The sequence below is a fragment of the Colias philodice genome, chromosome 28 (genome assembly GCF_061535455.1).
Source record: "Colias philodice isolate Cphi_HAF_F1 chromosome 28, ilColPhil1 Martin Lab GWU primary, whole genome shotgun sequence".
Taxonomy (NCBI): domain Eukaryota; kingdom Metazoa; phylum Arthropoda; class Insecta; order Lepidoptera; family Pieridae; genus Colias; species Colias philodice.
In genome coordinates, this window is record NC_143113.1 from 412,673 (window position 1) to 436,824 (window position 24,152).

General features: G+C 33.2%; 2 protein-coding genes across 2 annotated transcripts; both read right to left on the minus strand.

Moving 5' to 3' along the window:
• On the minus strand, positions 1-2,496 carry LOC149476133 (uncharacterized). The gene is made up of 3 exons (XM_089711993.1): positions 2,408-2,496; positions 704-908; positions 1-447 (listed from the first exon to the last, which is right to left on the minus strand). The coding sequence occupies exons 1-3, from the start codon at positions 2,494-2,496 to the stop codon at positions 283-285; spliced, it is 459 nt and encodes a 152-aa protein (XP_089568119.1). The 3' UTR covers positions 1-282.
• An 8,665-nt stretch (positions 2,497-11,161) lies between these two features.
• On the minus strand, positions 11,162-22,511 carry LOC149476134 (uncharacterized). The gene is made up of 13 exons (XM_089712275.1): positions 22,203-22,511; positions 20,238-20,351; positions 19,500-19,583; positions 19,111-19,218; positions 18,194-18,291; positions 17,278-17,344; positions 16,752-16,854; positions 16,584-16,669; positions 15,469-15,651; positions 14,399-14,500; positions 13,247-13,334; positions 12,165-12,289; positions 11,162-11,424 (listed from the first exon to the last, which is right to left on the minus strand). The coding sequence occupies exons 1-13, from the start codon at positions 22,230-22,232 to the stop codon at positions 11,317-11,319; spliced, it is 1,296 nt and encodes a 431-aa protein (XP_089568401.1). The 5' UTR covers positions 22,233-22,511; the 3' UTR covers positions 11,162-11,316.
• Between the last annotated feature and the right edge of the window lie 1,641 nt (positions 22,512-24,152).

A 24,152-nucleotide genomic window follows, 5' to 3' on the forward strand; every position in this document is an offset into this window, starting at 1 on the left:
CAGATATATCTGAAATAATATTTAAAAAAATAACGCCCTGTTTACAGTCTATCATTATTTAGTCTCTAATAAGCGATACAATTATTTCATATACATATATATTTTTTTATAAATCCTAAAATAATGTAATAGGTAGGTATACAAGTTCCAAAAATTCTTGTTTAGACAGCCCGTAAAATAAAGAGTCCATGTGGAATACGTATTCCAAAAGCTCCATTTCTCGTTCCGTAGAAAAGACAGTAAGTAGTAAACCTACCAAGCTTTACATTACACGAACCCAATTTAAGATGTCTGCAATGTCGTTCTTGGAATCCCATATTTAGTTGTTACTTTTTTGACAGGTTTTCCTAACTCTTGCACTTCTCGTTTTGCTTGCTGCATAGTTGAGCGTTGCCATGAGGCTTGTGAAGTTTTACGCTTATATTTACGCCGTTTATAAGCGGTCATCTGAAAGGAAAAAGCAAATTAACAAAAGAATGTAGGTAACATTTTAGCGGACGGGGCAAAGCGGGCGCGTGCCCGCTTTACCCTGCCCGCTTTGCCTTTTTCGACATTTGAAAGGTTCAGACGTAATTCTACCTCAAAATTTTTAGACACGTGGATTTTTATGGAACCAAAATATGGCCAGATAGCCACTTAATAACTAACAAATTTTGGTTAAAGGATTGTAAACACCAAAATAAAAAGAACACATATTACATACCTTGCAATATTTTTCAAAAATCGTCGAAAAACATTTATTTGTTGCAGCTTGTAAATGCGTGCTCGCAAGCGAATCCAACGACTGCCGCAAGGTGGGAGGGGTGTGGGGATCGTGCTCACGAGTCGCGCGCGCGCCATTATTTAAAATTCCGATACTATACTGAGTGCCCTCTTTAGGCTCTGTGCCCACTTTAGGCCCCTTTCCCCTACGTGTTGTTCAGTATTAGAACATTGTATAGACTCTTTTCGAACAATAAGAACAACGAAATAATGCTCTACGCCTGTTAACACTAAAATAATTTGACATAGTGGGGAGTTAGAATGGGCATTAGCTCGTTTGAGCACCGTTAAATTAATAAAAATCATAGATATTTTTTTCATTTAACTGCAAATCTATTCGAAATACGAATTTTGATCATTATTTTACCGTTAGAGAACTATTAACAATCTAAAAATTCACAACCGATTTGGAAAATTCTCGTACCGATAGAAGATTTATTTTTTGTTTGAACGCGCTAAACTCATGAACTACGGGACAGACTTCAAAAATTAATTCACCGTTGGATTTCGTGATCCCTGACTTCTATAGACTACATATTGATATATAATTTGGTGGTAAATCCATACTAATATTATAAATGCGAAAGTAACTCTGTCTGTCTGTATGTTACTCAATCACGCCTAAACTACTGAACCAATTTGCATGAAATTTGGTATGGAGATATTTTGATACCCGAGAAAAGACATAGGCTACCTTTTTTTGCGAAATATGTACCACGGGCGAAGCCGAGGCGGACCTCTAGTGTAAAATAAATGTAATGACGATTCAAAAGTACTTCTAGAAGAATTAGTCTAATTGAATAAATAAATGTTTGAGTTGCAGAGTTTTGAGTTTAAATACCACGGGCGATGCCGGGGCGGACCACTAGTTTGTGTTATAAAGTACATAATTTTCAAATTGAAAAACCTTCTCCTGACTCCTCGATACAACTGGCAAACAGACGGAAGACCATATGGAAAAATCAATTAAAAAGGTGTTAAATGCATTTGCTTCACATATAAGCTCACATAGGACACTTAAAAACAGCTCTATCATAATTTATTATTTATTCATAGTGAAATTGATAATGTAATGCCATCTAGTGTTCAATAAAGAGAACTATTATAGCAATGAATAATAATATCTGTATCAGCGCCATCTAGTATCAACTAGTGGAACAAAAACAACGCCTTCCTTATGTCGCTTTTCAGCAGTATTAGGAAAGAGAAATATACAAAATTGAATAGCATTTAATAGTAAATGCGCATCGACAATGTGTATGTTATTTTCATAATTAATACCCTAACGAACTAGAGCTCTATGGTTACTATAAATGATCTAGCAAGAGCAAAAGTCCATTCCGTGTTGGTCAGTATTAGAACATTGCACAGAATCTTTTCGAACGCACTAAGTACAGCAAAAGAATGATCTACGCCTGTTTACACTAAAATAATTTGACATAGTGGGGTTAGAATGAGCCTTCGCTCGTTTGATCTAAATGCACCGATAGAGGAAAGGGAAGAAAATAAAACAAATAATAATTTTCAATGCATTTATTTTCATGTTAGGATACTATTTAACATTCACCAGCAATTCATGTAAGGGTTGGTTAGGTCAACGAAGCGACCAGATTACAAAACCAGATTTGCCAGCATAAAGATGCACCACACTGCATCATTTAGAGGCGGTTTCATATACAGCGCCACTAAGTGCTGGAACAACCTTCCACCACCCGTGTTTGAAATAAAAACCATCACAAAATTTCGTTTCAAATACAAAAACACATTTATTTAATACGCTGTACCAGCCTTGAGAATTTAAATAACTCTCCATAATTACTTATAATTAGGTAGATATGTGAAATAATATTAAATAATGACTCAGTGCGCACACCAGGGGTAGGACAGTTCCATACAATGACAGATTTGGGGTTTTTATTTTCAAAATGCGCCATCTCTTAACGGTATCCAAAACAATTAGTTGCTTTATACGATCACAGATGGAAGAACAATCGATAAGAAATAATTTATTACAAAACAAAAAAGACAAAGAACATTTATTTAAATATCTAATTATTTAATTGAACTTGTATTATAAATATTTTTAAATTTTGTGTAACTTACAAGTTGAGTAATAATTACGATAGCAACACAATGAATTGATTCCAATATTGATTGTGAAAATACGTCACAAATATGGCGACTGCTCCTTGCTGCTTTGCGCTTGTTTGTAGTTTTGTTCCATATTTTGTACTGTTCTTCGTGATTCGTGAAATTAATCCGCCGATCCGCGTTGAGTTGAGTCCTCTCCTCAGTCCTCCGTAGTGAAGTGTACGAATTTCCAAAGAATACAAAAAGAATAAAAAATCATTTTAATATATCCATCAAACAAAATTTAGTGACGGACATTATTTTTGAAGAAAGATGTTCCTAAAAAAGGATTGAAACAAAAAATAAAAAGTTTACTGACATATTTGTGTACCTATTATCCCTTTAATTGTGATAAACATAAAACTACATTAAAAAGTTATTTTGAAAATACAGTAATTCATGTACTTGTTGTATACAGTCTGGCAAAATCACATATCATGGCGAGGACGAAATAAAAACAACAGCACAAACATATAAAAATAAACATAAACATGTAACAATTAAAAATAATATTGTTATTTAAATATGTAATACTGTTCAAAATCAATTATTTTCTAAAAATTCCGTACCATTGTCAAAATTTACAATTCTATGTTAATTACTGTAAGTGTAAATAAATAAATTATTGTAAAATAAAATTTGTTTTTATTTGTATGCACTCCCTTTCTGAAACTCATGCTTAGACTTCATCTTCTTACTATTTTACTGTATTCAAGGTGATAAGATTTTACTTATTAGGTATTTGATTTTCTCTCAACTTGAATACAATAAAATAGTAAGAAGCTGAAGTCAAAGTATACCTACCATTGCAAGTAATATAGTAGATGTCTATAGCTATAGCTATACATTTCACAAGTTTGTGGATGCCGATAATAGATGGCGCTGTTTATCAGATCAATTGACATTAGCGGTCTTCAAAAAATTCTGCGAGCGGGCTCTCTATACCCGTATATATTATATTACTCTATGGCGCACACCTTGCGCGGTCGATGGACCGAGCAAGGTGTACGCACTGTATTTGTTTAGTAGACAACTAAAATATAATAAAATATTCAATTTATTTTGGAAATCCCCTCTTATCAATAAAATAGTAATTATTATATTTTTGATTCTTATTTAATCTTAGTTTTAGCCCTTTGCTTTTCTCCCAAATAAAAAACTCATGTGCTTAAAACAAACTATGCGATCTATTTCAATGTAAAATTTTATCCAAATCTGATCAGCAGTTTAAGATAGAGCAGATGATAGAGTAACAAACTTAAATCCTCACAAACTTTCGCATGTATAATAATTGCATTATTTCTTGATATTGACTCAAGGAATATAAACCATAGCAGGGCCCGTAGCCCCATGCTTTTCATATCAATTCAATATAGGCATTATGTTGTACACCATAGAGTACATTGTAATAGGAAGGTATAGCCACATACTACTCTGTTTTAATTCTCTCACACGAGTGTCATTGATGAGTCCCCTTGTCATATATCAAATTGAGTAGGTAACCAAAAGGAGTTTAGTACCGATCATGTAAAATCAGAATATAATCTCGATATAATAGAGGAAAGGGAAGATAAATAAAACAAATAATCATTTTCATTGCATTTATTTTCAGGTAAGGATACTATGTAACATTCACCAACAATTCATGAAAGAGCACGCTAGAGTAAAACTTATGTTTTATACATGATAACCTTCTTCGGAATTTAATATCAATTAAAATATAAGAGCACATAAAACTTAAAATATAGGTAAATATGTACGCTCTAAAAATCTAAACCATCACTTACATATTAAGTGACAACTGCATTCTACACAAAAAGAAAAACGTGTTTTATTAAGAGAAACTCGTTTATTTACTGTATGGTGACCAATCCTATACGTGTACAAAGTTTGAATTAAATCTGTAAATTGAGGCTATAGGTATCGGTAACATACAAACATACAGGTGAAGCTAATAAGCAGGTTAAAAACATTTTCACTTAATCTCAGTTCTTATTGGTGAACATTAAGAGCTATTACGCACTGTCGACCAGTCGCCGGCGACTCAGTCGCCGGCGACTGGACTTACTCCTGGACGACTGACGACTAAGTGCGCAAGCCCCTATTTAAACTATAGTAAGTCACAGTCGCCGGCGACTGAGTCGCCAGCGACTGGTCGACAGTGCGTAATAGCTCTAAGGTATAGGTTATTTAGTAATTTTTTATTTGGGAAAAACACTACGTGATTGAACTTGTCTAACAATTTCGGGTAATTCTATATTAGTTAAATGCTGGCCTTAATCTAATTACAATTAGTTACGCAAATAAGTTATCAAAACTAGACAATGCCTATTTGAAATTTAACAAGGATTTATAAAAGTGGCAGATTTCGAATTTCTAAAGCCCCGCGTTCCACTGCACGTATCGCGATAGAACATGATTGAACACACACTCGACACCCGCATTGTGCTGCGGGAACACGGTACGTGTAGCCTAACGGTGCGACACCACACTCTGATATACGTATGCTAGCGAAGATCATCTGCGTACTAAAGTTTTTCATAAAAATACTCAATATTATTAATTACTAGATTTCCGCCCGCGGCTTCGCCCGCGTTTGCAAAGGAAAACCCGCATAGTTCCCGTTCCCGTGGGATTTCCGGGATAAAAACTATCCTATGTGTTAATCCAAGTTACACATATAGATATGTGTGCTCAATTTCATTGTAATCGGTTCAGTAGTTTTTACGTGAAAGAGTAACAAACATCCATACATCCTTACAAACTTTCGCCTTTATAATATATACATATTAGATATTAGATTAGATATGAGTAACCTACTCATAAATGAGATTGTTTTTTTAAGCTATTGCATAGCTACTATCGCGGGCCTTGAGCGCGGGGACCGAATCGAGAAATTCCGAACGAAAAAACCTCACGCTCCCTACTCCGACGGGCACGGAGGTGTGGCTTGAAGGCATGCTATGCAATAGCTTTACCGCGGCAGTCCCCGAGTGACACACGTCTTTTTTTATTTTGATAGTATTGTTTGATTTGATAACTTATTTACTGTTGATTACACATCCAATTTAATTGGTTAAATATATAACTAGTGTTTAATGAACACGTGATGTGGTTTTTATCTTATATACTAAAAATCGATATTAACATATTAGTGGGTAAAGAAAAATTATATTATTTTATTTATATGATAAAAGCCATTTATCATAGATAAGTAGGTATGATTGTTTTTAATTTAAACCTTATTTATATGTAATTTTTTTAAACAGAAAAATAACTGACTAAACAGATTTATTCTGGTGGTTTACAGTACTGTAAAAAACAATCAAAGCATAATATATTAAAATAGAAGCGAAGTATTGTTATATTAAATATAAAGATTTCAACTATTACACGAAATATGTACAAGATCATAAAAAATTAGAATTACTCTAAAGGCCGCGCTCCACTGCACCTATCGCGATGGAACACACACTCGACACGAACATGGTATATGTAGAAGGTAAATTATATTTATCAGTATGTCCCACTGTTGGTATACTAAGCTCAAAGAAGGTTTTAGTTTTGCATACGCTGAGTACGCAAAAAATACTTATAAAATTCCAGATGCATCTTTTTTTCAAATAGAAGAATTCTTAAAACTCTTTGTGTACACCCATAACAAGCAACACGCCCATTTTTGCCACCCGCACGTGAGCTATCGTTTAAGATTATGTTTTCATAGACAAAATGCTCACATTAGAGAAACGGTATATGCCAGTTGCGCGAAGCTAGAGAAGAAAACATGGTTATTCAAGAAAAAAAAAATGTGTGCGTGTACACGTAAGAGGTGAAACTTCATTATGACCTTATTTTTCAAAAAAAATTACTATATGCAACTTTACAGAAATACGTCGAATCACGCGTGGTAGGGATAGGAAAAAGATGGCGTGTAACGGGAAAATGTCACGCGTAACGAAAAAATGTTACACTAAATTTTTTTCCAACCCCGATAAAAATGATTTTGTTGTTTAATTATTTTTTACGTGATCAGTGTATGCAAGACTACAAATCTCTTCGCGCTTAGTGTACCGATAGTGGGACACCCTGTATAGAAGGTAAATAATACTTATCAGTATATAGTAGATAAATAGTAATAATAGTATGTTATAAGTGTTAAATATAGTAAGGATATAGAGTTATTAATAATATTTATATATCAAACACATTATTTCTCACAGAACTCAATCACATGTAGGTAATAATATATGAAATAAGTTTAAATATCACAGCAGTTGATTAAAAACAAAAGTATGTAATCACTTTGTATTTGTCAATGCTATCTCTTTCTATCGCATTGGTATCTGATTTGTTAGAGCGAGAGACAGAATATAATAGTATTTTATTGTAAAGCAAAATTTATTTTTTATATGTATCTCACTTTCGCATAGAATATTTAAAAGCAATAGAAAGAGATAGTAACTAATAGATAGATAGAATAGATAGTTTAAAAACTGAAAAATGTATCTTAAATAAAAAATGGTGATGGAAAAACAAAAAGAAAACAAAAAATAAATAAAAAATGCATCATTTATTGATTGTACAACAATATAACTAAATTACAATACATGTTTTTTACACTGACTCATTTGCTATATCCGTCCCTTTCTAACTAGAAGACGAGCGTATACGTGCGTCTTCGTCTAATTTTTTGTATTTTACGTTTTTTTCACAGAATAGAAAATGGACTGAGCAAGAATAGTTTGTTTGTTTGAACGCGCTAATCTCAGGAACTACTTGGTCCGGCTTGAAAAAAATTTCCGAGGTATGCTATAAGGCTATATATCATCACGCTTAGACCAGCAGGAGCGGAGTAATGCGTGTAAAATCGCGGGGCACAGTTATTATACACTAAAAAGAATTGTTAGAAATTTTTAATTACAGATTGTGATAAACTTTGGTAGACATCATTTTGTGTGGTTTCTATTCATTGTATTATTTTAATATATAATATTGTTTAAATAAAAGCAATATTAAAAACTCAACGTCTTTTATTTCATATCTCTGTCTCCCTCACTCCTATATCCACTTTATGAGATAGCAAACGCTCAGTCCATCTTAATTGTTTATATATAAAAATGAATCGCAAAATGTGTTGGTAAGCGCATAACTCGAGAACGGCTGAACCGATTTCGATAATTCTTTTTTTATTATATTCCTTGAAGTACGCGGATGGTTCTTATGTAGAGAAAACGTAAATATGTACCACGGGCGAAGCCGGGGCGGACCGCTAGTTGTGTATAAAAATCACATTAGTTATTGAGATTAAATACGCTTTTACCATTTTAAAGTCCCATAAAATATTCCCCAAATATTTACAAGTTTTACTCTATCCGATACGATATCGTATGTCACGATATTTTTTACACAATACGACTATTTAAGTTTTTATTTCAAGGTAAGCAACAAAGTATGCACATTGATATTATTTCAATCTTGTTAATTGTGCGGAAAGAATGTTTTTCAAATAAAGAAACGAAAAAAAAACGAATTTTTATTCTTTTTGACTTATAATTTGAACTATAACAGGATTCTCACTAAAAAACCAAATATGAATAAGAAAAACCGTGTCCCTTAGTGGGGTAAGGGGCAGATGCATTATACATCTGTTTCACTGATCGATTTTCTTTAGGGACAAGTAGGTGATCAGCCTTCTGTACCCATTACAAGGTAGATTTATATTTGTCTCTATCGGGAATCGAACCTAGGACCTTTCGATTCTAAGCTAAGATGCTAACAAATGTACCAAAAGGGAAATAAACATACATAACGAGATGATTTTTTTTTCTTATAATTTTTCCCCGGAATTCTTCAATAAAAAAAATAACCTAAATTAATCCAGGATAGGCAAAAGCCAAGTCGCGTTTAAAGCTAGTTAAGTTATCTACTAAGTTACGTCCCAATAACATGATTTACAACAAAAGTTATACTTGACTAAAACTCCATATCGGTCTAATCGTTCCCACGATTTCCAGGATGATCAACCCAATTTTAAAAGGTTTGTATAATATTTGTATTAAAAAAATCATGCTGTTATATATTATATAGGTATTGTCAAATAACAAAATAAACTAAATTTCTATTTTGACATAAACAAAAAACTTGACATAACTCCGTTTTTTTTAATCACAAATATTACGTATGGATAGTACAATCATGACATGAAAAATACAAAAATATAAATGATTTGACAGATTCTGTCACAAAGTTGACATAATAAAAAAACATTTACAAAAATAAGATTCTTAACTCATTAGTGTTTAATTATTAGATATATACATAAAAACACACACAATTTTTTGTTTGACAAAAATAAAATTAGCATTATGACGAAAATAATATTAAATATATAATACAAGTTCATAAAGATATTGCTACTAAATATAAAAACTATGCACTGTGAATTGTAACAACGAACGTATATAAAAAAAATCACACGACATACATTTTTATTGACATGACTTATTACATAAATTATAGTAGAGCCATTTTAATAGGTAACATTTGACAGTTCAACAAAATTCAACAACGTAACCTAGTAACGACGACATAGAATAATATGTTATTTCGTTTTGTTAGAACTGCACATTTAATAAATAAATAAATAATAAATAAATAAATATTATAGGACATTATTACACAAATCGACCTAGTCCCACAGTAAGCTCAATTAAGGCTTGTGTTGTGGGTACTAGGCGACGATAAATATAATATTTAATAAATACAAATATAGATAATAACACCCAGACCCAAGACCAAATAATTGAGTTCATCACACAAATATTTGCCCTGACCGGGGATCGCACCCGGGACCGTCGGCTCAGTAGGCAGTTACTTTACCACTGCGCCAACCGCGTCGTTTTTCGTTCGTCATTTGTTTAACTTTTTTCAATTACAATTACATATTTGTAATAATAATCACCGATACGAGTAATTTTAATAATTGATTTTACTAATAAAAAATTCTAAACATACTATACAATTTCTGATTTAAAAAAACTGACGTCGCTAAAATGATGTGTCAGTTAACTTTTTTCACTAGAGACGTTACTGTAAAATCGGATTCTGACATCTAGAATCGAATGCAATGATTACTTCAATTGCCATATGTTTCAAGTCCGTATCGATTAATTCACTTTTAATCGATGTTTTAAAGCAGGTTACCTCTCATTGAAGATAAAATTGATAGACGTCAAATGTTGCCTATTAAATTGGCTCGACTATAAATATAAAAAATATGCACTGTGAATAGTAACAACGAACGTATTAAAAAAAATACACACGACATACATTTTTATTGACGTGACTTTTTACATAAATTAGTCACAAACTTGACATGACGTCAAACACTTATTGACATAACCTCACATTAGCTTACGATGACATATGTCAAACTAAAAATATGTTAGGGTTTAATCGGGCAAATGACATTTTAAATGGCCATATTATTTACCTGTGAAAATGCATTTAGAACGTTAACAAATCAAAGTTTACTTATATTTTTGCGATTTTTTATTAAATACATAATTTAAAAAAAAAATTGGTTGTTTGTAAAGTAGGTTTAAGATCGAGATGTTTACGTGATAACGTCTTATTGGTGGCAGCGCTCGAGATGAGACGGGAGATCGGTCCGTCTCTCTCTCGTTATACCTGCGATCGCGCTCGTGAGGTTTTGGTGTGACACAAGTTTCTGAACATGTCACCCGACTAAAACGATTTTAAAAACGTTATCACGTCAAAATCAACTTCTAACTTTCAACTTAAAAGTTACAAGCGGATTTTTTTACAAAAACAACTTATACACAAAGTATATTTCTACACTCTTAGGATGCTTTTCCACCAATAAACTGTAAGTAAATATGTTTGTAAATAACCAATAGTATCGCTTCAAACGCTAAACGCTTCCAACTTCAAACTAAATGAAGCGATACTATTGGTTATTCACAAACACATTCCTCGCTACACATCCTCCCACATTATTGGTGGAAGAGCAGCCTTAAATCACAATACATATAAAAATTACACAAATACAAAAAAATTCATATTTATTGACATAAAATCATAGAATACAATATATAAATGATCCAACTACCAAACTAGTTGAAAACTGATTTTTTTACATGACATTTTATACCCCGATTCGACATGACTTGAACAATAATAAATGTCAAAATTACACACAAAATATGACATATCCATGTCAAACCCATTGAGTTATTATTACTACGTATAGAGAGGATATAAGCTATATTTGAGACGCTGGGCTCTAACTCGTGTTACAAATAGTATGGCCCTCTCTAGTACGTAGTACATAGTAACTCAATGGTCAAACCCGATTAATCCCCAAAACGATATTTATCTAAATATATACAGTTTAACGATATTTCATATGATGTTACAACACCTACAGTATCTCGGTCTGGCTCCGGCGCCGGTGACGGGCGGAGTCACGGGCGCAAAGTAGGCGTGCACTTTTATATTTGGAAGGTGGTTCTGTATAAAAATAAATATAATAACATAGTATAAAACAAAGTCACTTCTTCTGTCCCTATGTCCCTATGTATGCTTAAATCTTTAAAACTACGCAACGGATTTTGATGCGGTTTTTTGTATAGATAGAGTGATTCAAGAGGAAGGTTTTAGTATATAATTTATTAGGTTTTAGACGAAGCGGTCAAAAAGTTAGAAAATATATATGGAACAGTAAAAATCTCACGTGACGCGGGATTCGAACCCGTTTATCGCAAATAACATAATTATTACAAATAACATTTAAAACGAAAGAGCTTATGCTGAGCACACGTGTTAGAAGTGAAACTTCTTTGGCAAGATTCAAAGATAGCAAAATCGTCGCTTTACTCCATGACGTGATGGTATTGCCATAACGCGACCTGAAATTTTACTCTCAACGCATCTAAAGAAGTTTCACTTCAAAAAATGTGTTACTCATATTATGCTCATATAATAGACGGAATGTTAAAATATCAAGTTGTAAAATATAGTAGTGTTATCTATACTAATATTATGAAGCCGAAGATTTTGTTTGTTTGAGCGCGCTAATCTCGGGAACTACTGGTCCGATTTGAAAAATTCTTTCGGTGTTAGATAGCCCATTTATCGAGGAAGGCTATAGGCTATATATAATCACGCTAAGAGCAACAGGAGCGGAGCACTGCGGGTAAAACCACGGAGCGCAGCTAGTATTAAATAAAATAAATAAAGTATATACTCACACGTAGTTTCCGAATAGCATTCCTGGTAACCATCTGGCAGTCGTACAATTCGATCAGTTGCAAATTGTGACACGATATCAAATGTTCTAACGCGCCGTCCGTAACTAGAGGACAGTTGTCCAATCCTGAAATAAAGACATATTATGTTAACTTTAAAACTTATACAGAAATAAAATAATAATTATTAGAGAAATAGATATTTGAATTGTATACTAATTTTATAAAGAGGAAAAATACGTATATGTTTACAAGTATTGTAGTAAATTAAAAATTTTAATGAGAGTAACGAAAACTCAAAAATTGATATATACAAATACGCCCATATACGTTCCCACTGCTGGGACACGGGACTTCTATGAGGGTACAGCCCCCCTAGACAAGTGGCTTTCTATTAGCGTAAAGTTCAATAGAATAGATTATGAATGTATGAGATTGACGTAATCAATCGTCGTCGTCGTCGTAATCAAACGTCAATCTCATACATTCATAATCTATTCTATTCAACTTTACGCTAATAGAAAGCCACTTGTCTAGGGGGGCTGTACCCTCATAGAAGTCACATGTCTTCGAACTTTTGATTCTTCGACATGTCGATTTCCTCACATTGAGTTACTATGTACTACGTACTAGAGAGGACATCACTTTTATACTATTTGTAACTTTGTATTTGTAAGTTGTGAGTTAGAGTCAATCGTCTCAAACCAATTTTGTTTGTTACATTGTTTGGTTTTAATTGATAAGTTTATTCATATTTTTTTAATAAGATAAACAATATTTATTTGTTACATTGATTGGTTTTAATTTATAAGTAATAAGAGGCAGAATATCTACAAAGTGTATGACTCACTAGCCGCCCCGCGCCGCCATCAGATTTTGTTCGTGCTGTCCTCTCTATACGTAATACCTCAATGTAATACATAGATAAATTTTAACCTTTTTACATGTGTATTAATACAACTTTAAACATATAAAAAGGACAGCATTTTATCAGAGAATTTGCTACAAACAAAGTCTATATCTATCCCATATTTTATTTATTTATACATACATATTTACATTAATTAAATAATGAAATATCTCACCCAGCACAGTAAGATGTTCTGCAGCACACGGCGACATTGATAACTGTTTGATCCCGTAATCTGTTATTAGTTCGCAGTGAGATAGCGTCTGCAAAATATATTTTATTAATAACTAGCTGCGCTCCGTGGTTTCACCCGCATTGCTCCGCTCCTGTTGGTCTTAGCGTGATGATATATAGGCCTATAGCCTTACTCGATAAATGGGCTATCTAACACCGAAATAATTTTTCAAATCGGACCAGTAGTTCCTGATTAGCGCGTTCAAACAAACAAACACACTCTTCAGCTTTATAACATTAGTATAAATATATGTATTGGATACAGATAGCAACGAAGTCACAGTTGAATTTGATATTAAGTGTTTTATGGAATTTAAATGCTGTATAATTATAGATTTTTAAAGAAAACTCAAACTCAAACATTTATTTATTCAATAAGACTTCTTCTAGAAGCACTTTTGAAACGTCAATACATATTTTTAACATTTACCACCGATTCGGAAAGCAGTATCTATGGAGAAGAACCGGCAAGAAACTCCAAAGTTGCTCTAGAATAGAATAGAAACAATTCGATTCTAGGCGGGATTCGAACCAACGACTTAGCCAATAAAGTCACATTTATGTAGGTAACAAACAGTTCATACAAAAATCGATGTAATTTAGAGGTAAAGCTAATATTAGGGTTGTCAAAAAAGATTTATGACCAAAAAGATTTTCAACTTTATTGTGATAACTTTCTCAATGGAAAGATAATATTTGGATAAATATTCACTAGTTTTATAATACGTTATATTTTTGTATAGTAGCAAATTGTTTGCTATGTATTATTATAAAGTCATTTCATCAAATTTATATTAAACTAGATTTCCGCCCGCGGCTTCGCCCGCGTTTGCAAAGGAAAACCCGCATAGTTCCCGTTCCCGTGGGATTTCTGGGATAAAAACTATCCTATGTGTTAATCCAAGTTACCCTCTATATGTGTGCTAAATTTCATTGTAATCGGTTCAGTAGTTTTTACGTGAAAGAGTAACAAACATCCATACATCCATACATCCATACATCCATACAAACTTTCGCCTTTATAATATATATTAGATATTAGATTAGATTCTGAAGCAATGGATCGCTAGGGCAGTCATTAATATTAATTTACCAGTTTTTCTAACCGCGGACAGCCCATAGCTAGGTGTACGAGCGTCGTATCTGTTATTAAAACACACTCTTCTAGGTCCATCCGTTCCAGCATTCTGCAGCTCTGTAGAGACAGACAAAATAAAATTACACTGTGCGTATAATATAATTGCTTTTATAGATAAATAATTCAATTCGCCAATGAAAAAAAAATCATCTTGTATATTACGTTAGAGATCACACAATTACAAACATATTTTAGCAGATACACTTTACCAGACGATCTATTAACAGTTATATCTCAACCAGACCAAACTCAAACTCAAACATTCATTTATTCAATTAGACTACTATTTAGTAGCACTTTCGAATCGTCATTACATAAGTATTTTTAACATTTACTACCGATTCGGAAAGCAGTATCTATGGAGAAGAATCGGCAAGAAACTCCATAGTTGCTCTTTTAAAATCATTTCAATATTACATAATATGTAACTTATTTATATCTAACTACATAATATATCACACCCTCTAAAATTACACCTCATCCCACAAATCAACCAAACAACTATTTTTCTACTCACACATACAATACAATAAACAACACGGAAAAACAATCAACCAGACACTTGAGACACTCCCAACCAGACACTTATTATTTATTTTAATTTATTTTAAATTCATTATTGCTCTTAAAAATAACAAATTGAGACTTAATCTAGGATACATTAAGAAACGGCGGGCTTATCGCTAAATAGCGATTTCTTCCAGACAACCGGTTGTACAGAGAGAAATTAAGTACAGGATAGGAGTAAGGCAGAGCATAAATAAATATATGAACAAAAAAGACGGGTTGCACTGGGGGAGTGCCGGCAGAAGTGAAAACTTGATTATTAACGTTGAGCATGTTTGATATTTTGGAATGGTATCCGTCTTACGCATGGAATATAAGGGCTAAAAAAAAAATCCGTCTTACGCTTTTTCGATCAGGCCACGTGTCCTGACGCGAGTTTAAGATTTTATACCCAACGCCGCTAAAGAAGTTTTCACTTCAAAAATAAAAAGAAGAACAGTTATAAAAACCTAACTTACCCTAGCAAGTGCCTGAAAACCAGCATCAGTAAGTTGAGCGCATTGAGCCAACTCCAATGTGGCCAAATCTGGACAATGTGCTGCTAACGCACATAATGAAGCGTCTGTCAGACGGGAACAACCAGACACGCAGAGTCTGCGTAATGCCCCGCCCAGACGGGAAATGGATTCGTCTGTTATGTTCTGGTAATAAAAGAGATCGTTAATCATCGAAATTAATATCTATTTAATTCGTAAAAAATAAACTACTTTTACATATATGTATAGACAATAATAATAAATATTGATAAAAGTAATAACAGTCAGACGCAAACAACAAGAGACACAGAGTCAGCGTAATGCCGAGTGCAATACGCTGACTCTGTTCTGTTATGTTCTGGTAATAAACGAGGTCGTTAATCATCGAAATTAATATCTATAATAATTTAATTCGTAAAAATTAAATTAATTATACATATATTTTTTCGTTACGCGTGACATTTTTCCGTTACGCGCCATCTCTTTCTTATCCCTACCACGCGTGATTCCACGTATTTCTGTAAAGTTGCATATAGTAAATTATTTATTGAAAAATAAGGACATAAAGAAGTTTCACTTCTTACGTGTGTACACTAGTACACGCACACATTTTTTTTATTGTGCGAATAGAACGGAATGTTTCCGTAAAGTATGTATTATTTTATGTGTATGTGTGTACATAAGTATTTTATGTGTATGTGTCGATAGGTAGGTGTCGATTATAGATTTATTCTTTCTATATTAATTTACGTATTCCTACACTATGAACATTATAAACTCATACTTTGTACAAACATGACTTAATGTCATGTCATGTCATGACAATTTGACAACTCATATACATTTTAAAATATATTATGCCATGTTTTATGACATGTTAATATATATAAATCTCGTGTCACAATGTTTGTCCTCAATGGACTCCTAAACCACTTAACCGATTATAATAAAATTCGCACACCATGTGCAGTTCGATACAACTTGAGAGATAGGATAGTTTAAACATGTAGGTACCACGGGCGAAGCCGGGGCGGACCGCTAGTTATGCCATATAATTTAAAATTGTTTATTTAAATAATTAACAAATTAATACTCACATCACACCCCTGCACGTTGAGTACCTCCAAATCTGGACAATATGTGGCTAAGCATGATACTGCTTTGTCGTTAACGTTTTTACAGCCTGAAATATTTATTTATTGTGTTAAGTTTAATTTAATAATCGTGTATCTAAATTCTGTTCCAAAAATGTATAATTGCTGTACCTCTACAGATGAAACTCTTTAACTTTGGGCAACCTCTTGCCAGCGCTTCGACGCCATTTTCCGTTATCGACTGACACCAGGATACATTTACGTGTGTTAATAACTGAAATAATAATGAAAATGTTTACTAAATTATAATTTTAGTTATTTAATACATTTTAAATTTTTGAAGTGAAACACCTTCAGGCGCGTTAAAGTAAAATTTCAAGGTCGTGTCATGGCAATACCGTCACGTCATGGAGTAAGGCGACGATTTTGGTATCTTTGAATCTTGAGAAAGAAGTTTCAATTCTGGCACACTCTTTTTTATTTATTTAATTACTTTTGATTGAATATAAATGTATAAAAGTGATGTCTTATAAAATATTTTTACATAATATGATTTAACTCTGTCATATGTCATATTTATGTCAAAACATGTCATGTCAGTTTCACACATGACTTGTTGGAAAGTCATGTCAAGTCATGTCTTCATGTTAACTCATATTATTTGACATAATGTTATTTTTTATGACAAAAAACTTACCGGACATCCATCTGAGAGAGCTTTCAATGATATATCTGATATACTTGGACAGGAATCGAGGTTGATCCTAAAAAATAAACATATTATTTAATAATTTTCGATGGAAAACTAATTTAGAACCAATTGACATAATAATATGCTAAAATAGTCACTACACAGTATAAAACAAAGTCGCTTTCTCTGTCCCTTATGCTTAAATCTTTAAAACTGCGCATCGGATTTTGATGCGTTTTTTTTAATAGATAGAGTAATTTTCCAGTAAGTATATAATTTATTAGGTTTTAGACAAAGCGAACGATGCCGCGGGCGGTAAGCTAGTATAGTAGACTTTATGTTGTTATTTCATTCCTTAAAATAAAGTTCCAGTCAATAAAATATACCTAGTTTCTGTTTATAAATAGCAAATCTAGTACTATTATAAAGGCGAAACTTTGTATGGATGTTTGTTACTCTTTCACGTAAAAACTACTGAACCGATTATAATGAAATTTAGCACACATATAGAGGGTAACTTGGATTAACACATAGGATAGGTTTTATCCCGGAAATCCCACGGGAACGGGAACTATGCGGGTTTTCCTTTGAAAACGCGGGCGAAGCCGCGGGCGGAAATCTAGTATCCCATATTTCTACCAATTGTACCAAATAGCAGATGTATCTATAATCCTTCAATAGATTAGAAATTTGTCTCTTGTAGTTTTTATACCATTTCCCTTTTTAAATTACCTATTATCTATTAGTTATTGATAACTCTTTATTTATGTGTAAGCGATTGTAATTTATAGTCTAGTAGTAACACATGTTATTGCAATAACAATTAGTCAATAAGGTTTAAAGTGAAATAAGTATTGTACCTATATTATTGTTATGTGTTTGTGTTGCAAATAAAAAAAAATGTGTATGTATGTATGTTTACCTCTGCAACTTGCTACACCGCCTGCCCAACGCCTGACATGTTTGATCCGTGAGCTTCTTACATTTGTTCAAGTTTAAATCTTCTATGTTCGGACAAGACTGAAAGAAATATTAATTATTCATAAAACAAGATATAATATGTACACGAATTAAATGCAGTTTTTGAAGTGAAACTTCTTTATCGGGGTTGGACAAAAATTTAGTGTAACATTTTTGCGTTACGCCGTACGCGTGACATTTTTGCGTTACGCCATACTCGTGACATTTTTAAGGTCATAAAGAAGTTTCACTTCTTACGTGTGTACTCTAGTACACGCATACATTTTTTTTTATTTTTTAGATCTTACTAATATAGGCACTTGGCATATAAGATAATTTCGTGACAGCAAAAGAGAATTTTTTGAAGTGAAACTTCTTTATCGGGGTTGAAAAAAATTCAGTGTAACATTTTTTCGTTACGCGTGACATTTTTCCGTTACGCGCCATCTTTTTCTTATCCTTACCACGCGTGATTCGACGTATTTCTGTAAAGTTGCATACATATAGTAAATTATTTTTTGAAAAATAACCTTTTGTTTTAACTCAAAAGCTCTTCAAAATAATTTCAAAAGGCCAGTCGAAAGCATATTAATAATATTATAAAGCTGAACAGTTTGTTTGTTTGTTTGAACGCGCTAATCTCGGGAACTACTGGGCCGATTTGAAAAATTCTTTCGGTGTTAGATAGCCCATTTATAGGAAGGTTATAGGCTATATATCATCACGCTACGATCAACAGGGGTGGAGCCACGGGGGTGAAACCGCGCGGAGCAGCTAGTATTGTAATAAAAATGAATTTCGACCTAAATCATTCTATAATAAAGCCTATATTATCAAACCAGTTTAAACCGGAGTAGCTAATAAATTAAAATTATTTACTTGAGCTAAAGTTTTCATAGATCCATCGGCTATGCTCTCGCAACCCCTCAGTGAGAGTTGACGCAGAAATCCGCCGCATCTTTGCGATATATTCTCTATTACTGGACCCTGGAATGGAGAAAAATACATTTAAACTACAAGTAAAAAGGTGTTATTAGCTCTGGTAACAGGTGCAGGTGGCTAATTAGCCACGTTTTACTTCAGTTGCCTTTCGCTTACAATATTTTTATAAGGTTGCCTGGCAGAGATCGCTTACAGCGATAAGGCCGCCTATTTAACATATTATTTCTCTTTTTTTAAGTGTTATTCTCTAATGAAAGCTATTTATTATTATATTTTTAACGCAAACCAATCGGAAGTGTCTAGTTTATTATAAGTTAGATACATACCTCTACATCTCTTTGGAAGTCGAATAAGTCAATTCTTTGCCAGTTGGAGCCGTCCAGAGCCAAGATATTCCATAATTTTGATACCTGGAATAAATCTTTTTTTATTAATGCTTATTTTTCATTTGTAAGATTTCAAGCAAATAATGCTTATTACAGTTAATCAGATGCATTTCATATCTGTTTCCTTAGAAAAATTGATTTGATGTAAGTGACCTAACTACAAACAATAATGACGTACATTAACAGCTAGAATCACAATCACGCTCAAAAAAGGTCCGTAACAAAACTATGCCTACGCGTGAACTAGGCAGAGTTTTCTGATAAACAATACAATAGATATTGAACATTACTGCCCTGTTATAAGGTGTTAATTTCAATGAATCGGATGCTCGGACATTGCTTGGCGACCATTTAATAGGCTATAGTGGTTTAAAGTGCGTCAAAGACTAATGATTATTTTTTTATTACCTAGCAGTGAATCGAAGCCACTACACCAAGGAGGCACATCTATATATATAAAACTCAAAGGTGACTGATATAGTGATCTATCAACACACAGCCCAAACCACTGGACGTATCGGGCTGAAATTTGGCATGCAGGTAGATGTTAGGACGTAGGCATCCGTAAGAAAGGATTTCCCGAAATTCTTGCGGGAACGGGGAAAAACGGGGATGCACGTACAAAGTCGTGGGCGGAAGCTAGTAATAATATAACATCTATAAAAACATTATATTTACCTGAGCACATCTACATAATGAAACTACGTCGAGGTAAGAGAGTATTCGCAGCAGTAGTTCTTTTGGTAGTTTTTTGTTTATATGATTTTCATCTTCGCCCGAAAACCGAGCGATCTGTAAACAGGAAAAAACAGAAAAATGAAGAAAACCCTACTCTTATGTAAGATACGACAATCGAGAATTTTTAAGCTATTGCATAGTTTCTATCGCGGGCCTTGAGCGCGGGGACCGAATGGAGAAATTCCGTAACGAAACAACCTCACGCTCCCCACCCCGACGGGCATGGAGGTGTGGCTTGAAGGCATAGCATGCAATAGCTTTACCGCGGCAATCCCCGAGTGACACACGTCTTTTTTTTATGTCAGGTGTCAAAGGAGCAGGTAGGCCACCCGATGTTAAGTGGTCACCACCGCCCATAAACACTTGTAACACTAGAAGTGTTGCAGGTGCTTTGCCGGCCTTTTATGGACAAATAAAATGTTCTACTTACTGTATTAAGAGTAAATTCCATCTGATTCTAAAAATATAGACGATGCTACTTTCTACCCAGGTTAAAGTGAAGCCAACTGCTCTAAAAGCTAGTTAATAATAAAACTTAGTGTGACGCCGTTGCTATGTATAAAAATACTCATATCTTGGGACAAATCGAGTCTATAATATAATTATATTACTCCTATGTTATGGTTGTAACAATGTTTATAAACACTGTTATCTAATCTGTGTAATCCTTATTTTATCAAGTCTGTAGTACATTAATTGTATTATCTGTTAATATTGTATTATGTTTGTATATGACAAATGTTGTTTTTATGGTAATAAATTTGTTTTAATTATTTCCTGGTTGGTTTTATATAAAATAGCTTTTCTTTTTCTCATGAAAATTGATTTGTTAAAAATTGTCAGAAAATAAATCCTACCGATATAATAAATGTGAAAGTTTGTGAGGATGGATGTATGTGTATGCATGTCTGTTACTCTTTCACGCAAATACTACTGAACCGATTACAATGAAATAAAGCACACGTATAGAGGGTAACTTGGATTAAGAGCGTATACGCACTATGCGGGTAGCCGCATTGCGGGTAGCCGTCCGGCTGACCGCAAGCACAATTATGTATGTAATATTCATTTCTATGCGCACTGCGATGCGGCTACCGCAGACCGCACAGTGCGCATAGAAATGAATATTACGTACATAATTGTGCTTGCGGTCAGCTGGATGGCTACCCGCAATGCGGCTACCCGCATAGTGCGTATACGCTCTAACACATAGGATAGGTTTTATCCCTTAAATTAATGATCCTATTTTTAATTAATTGTGTTGACTTGAGTAATTTTATGTTAACTTGAGTTTTTTCATTTAATTCTAAAAAGTCTAAGTAATCTGGACTAGTAAAGCATTGAGACAAGTAATAATATGGGAACCTCGCTGATCAAAGTGACGTATTAAAGTGAGGATAAATCATAAATAAACGCTAGTACATTATTTGAAAATAAATACATAAATTACATTACTTCATTTAAACTGCATTTATTTGTTTCAAATACATATATTGTATATTATGATTATTATGTATTAAAAGGACTATTTTTATAAGTGTAATTTTTTTATTTAAATTATAATATTTATTGTTAATTAAAAATAATCACAAGGGTCACGTAATTTTGGGATTCGCGTAACGGTAATTGGTGATTAAGAGTTGACTGAACGTCTAAGGTCATTAAACCGGCGACGCAACAAAGAAAATAATGTGTTTATATAATTAACTGCATTATAATCCAAACACATTCGTCACTTCGAAAAAAATCGCATATCAATAGATGTTTTTAAATTTCGATCTTTTTTTTCGTCGATGATTATCAAGGCATGGGAGAACAAAGAAACGGGTTTGGTACTTCGATACATTGATGTCAGCTGTTTAGATGAAAACACAAACAAAGGTAGGATGCGAACTATGGGCTCACCTCGAATTTATTCCTTCCGGAATAAGTCATACTCGGGAACGGGGTCACCTTAGCCACAGTGTTGAGTTTATAGTCCACTGGCCCTAAATACACAACCACGGATTAATGAAATATCCAACAAATATGGACGTCTTTTAATTTTTCGCCGACCGAGTATACCCCGTTCTTCGTTGTGCATTAAATAGTGCGTTCAGAAACAATCTGACACTTATGATGCAGGTAGCATTTTGTTTGTCGGCAAAACAATATTTTTCTAATCATATGATAACGATAACATAAATTGATTATGAGAATGCATTTAATTAATGAAACAATCAATCGATATTTTTTAGCTTTTTTTATTCTAATTCAATTCAATATTTTAATTTATGGCAGTTTTTTTATTCTATTTTACACTCGTTCAAAAATCGGTTGTCAAAATTGTGTCATCTGTCAATTATGTCAAATAACGATGATTGACAGATGACAACAGATTATAAATTATTTCGCATATGTTTGATACTGAATCTGTTTAATTTTTTTCGGTCTTGAATAAATTACGTTAAAATCAGGAACGTAGTATGTAGCTAATTTAATATTACGTCTATGATTATTTATAACACATTCCCTATAACTTTAATAAACGGATCTCTATAAAAAATTCAATAAATGTTATGTTATCGGGAATGTTAATTCTATTAATTAAGATTATAATTGATAAGTAGTACTTATTTTTAATTTTAATGATGTTGATGTTTGATAGATGAGATTTGTTTTTGTTAATAAATTTATAAAAGAACACTGTCGAATTAGGTAAGAATCCTGTAATTTATAATGATTATTCTCATTCTTATTCTCTTTATTGCTCATTAGATTACAAGAAACGATTATTTAAATGAGGTGAACAGTTGGTGGACAGAGTACTTAGAGTATTACTACTGTAATACTATATTATATACTCTAAGGCCGCCTGTCCATCTGCACGAAAACTTCCGCAAGAAATGTCCGACAGTCTGTCTGACAGTAGCTTGCAAGTCTAAGTCCCCGTTTCCACTTGCAAGTAGAATTGCAAGCTGCTGTCAGATAGACTGTCAGACATTTCTCGCGGAAGTTTTCTTGCAGATGGACAGGCGGCCTAAAGAGTCTTGACAGAGTATAATTCAATATCCATTGTGTTAAAAGAAGGAGTAGGTACAATAAAAGACAGATTTGGACGGTTTGGTAGGTATCGTAATGTTTTATTACGAAAAATTCGAATAATCCTTTTTTCATCAATGAAAAATATCATTCAATAATAGCCTTGATATTTGAACGTTATTCTAATACGTTTAAAAGTTAAATGATTGAAAAATATGTACTTATAAAGTAGGGTTCGAAATGCATATTTAGATAGGTAGGTTCCAATTTTAAAATATATAAACGAAAAGTCTTTAGATTTAAATTAATTTATACCTCATTGAGGTATTATTACTAAGTATAGAGAGGACACTACGAACAAAATCTGTGCGACAATCGCAGCGGTGCGGGGCGCGCGTGGGGCGACTATTAAGTATATAAGCGATGTTTGAGACACTTGGCTCTAACACGTGTTACAAAATAATGTAGTAGCGATGCCCTCTCTAGTACGTAGTACATAGTAACTCAACGTTCTACCACTATATATTTAATTCTATCTATTTTTTTATTCTACTTAACCGTACAAATATTGGAATGGAATTTGTGATTCTGTTTTTGCCAATCTTAATCTTATCTTATACTATTATAAAGGCGAAAGTTTGTATGGATGTATGGATGTTTGTTACTCTTTCACGTAAAAACTTCTGAATCGATTACAATGAAATTTAGCACACATATAGAGGGTAACTTGGATTAACACATAGGATAGGTTTTATCCCGGAAATCCCACGGGAACAGGAACTATGCGGGTTTTCCTTTGAAAACGCGGGCGAAGCCGCGGGCGGAAATCTAGTT

Coding starts and splice junctions, on each gene's coding strand:
- LOC149476133 (XM_089711993.1), bottom strand. CDS start 2,496: ATGGTTTTTATTTCAAACACGGGTGGTGGAAGGTTGTTCCAGCACTTA. Junction 909..2,407: donor CCTCTAAATGATGCAGTGTG/GTGCATCTTTAT, acceptor AACAACACGTAG/GGGAAAGGGGCCTAAAGTGG. Junction 448..703: donor TTTTTGAAAAATATTGCAAG/GTATGTAATATG, acceptor TTTTCCTTTCAG/ATGACCGCTTATAAACGGCG.
- LOC149476134 (XM_089712275.1), bottom strand. CDS start 22,232: ATGACTTATTCCGGAAGGAATAAATTCGAG. Junction 14,501..15,468: donor GTTTTCAGGCACTTGCTAGG/GTAAGTTAGGTT, acceptor CTGTCTCTACAG/AGCTGCAGAATGCTGGAACG. Junction 11,425..12,164: donor ATGCTATTCGGAAACTACGT/GTGAGTATATAC, acceptor ATTTTTATACAG/AACCACCTTCCAAATATAAA.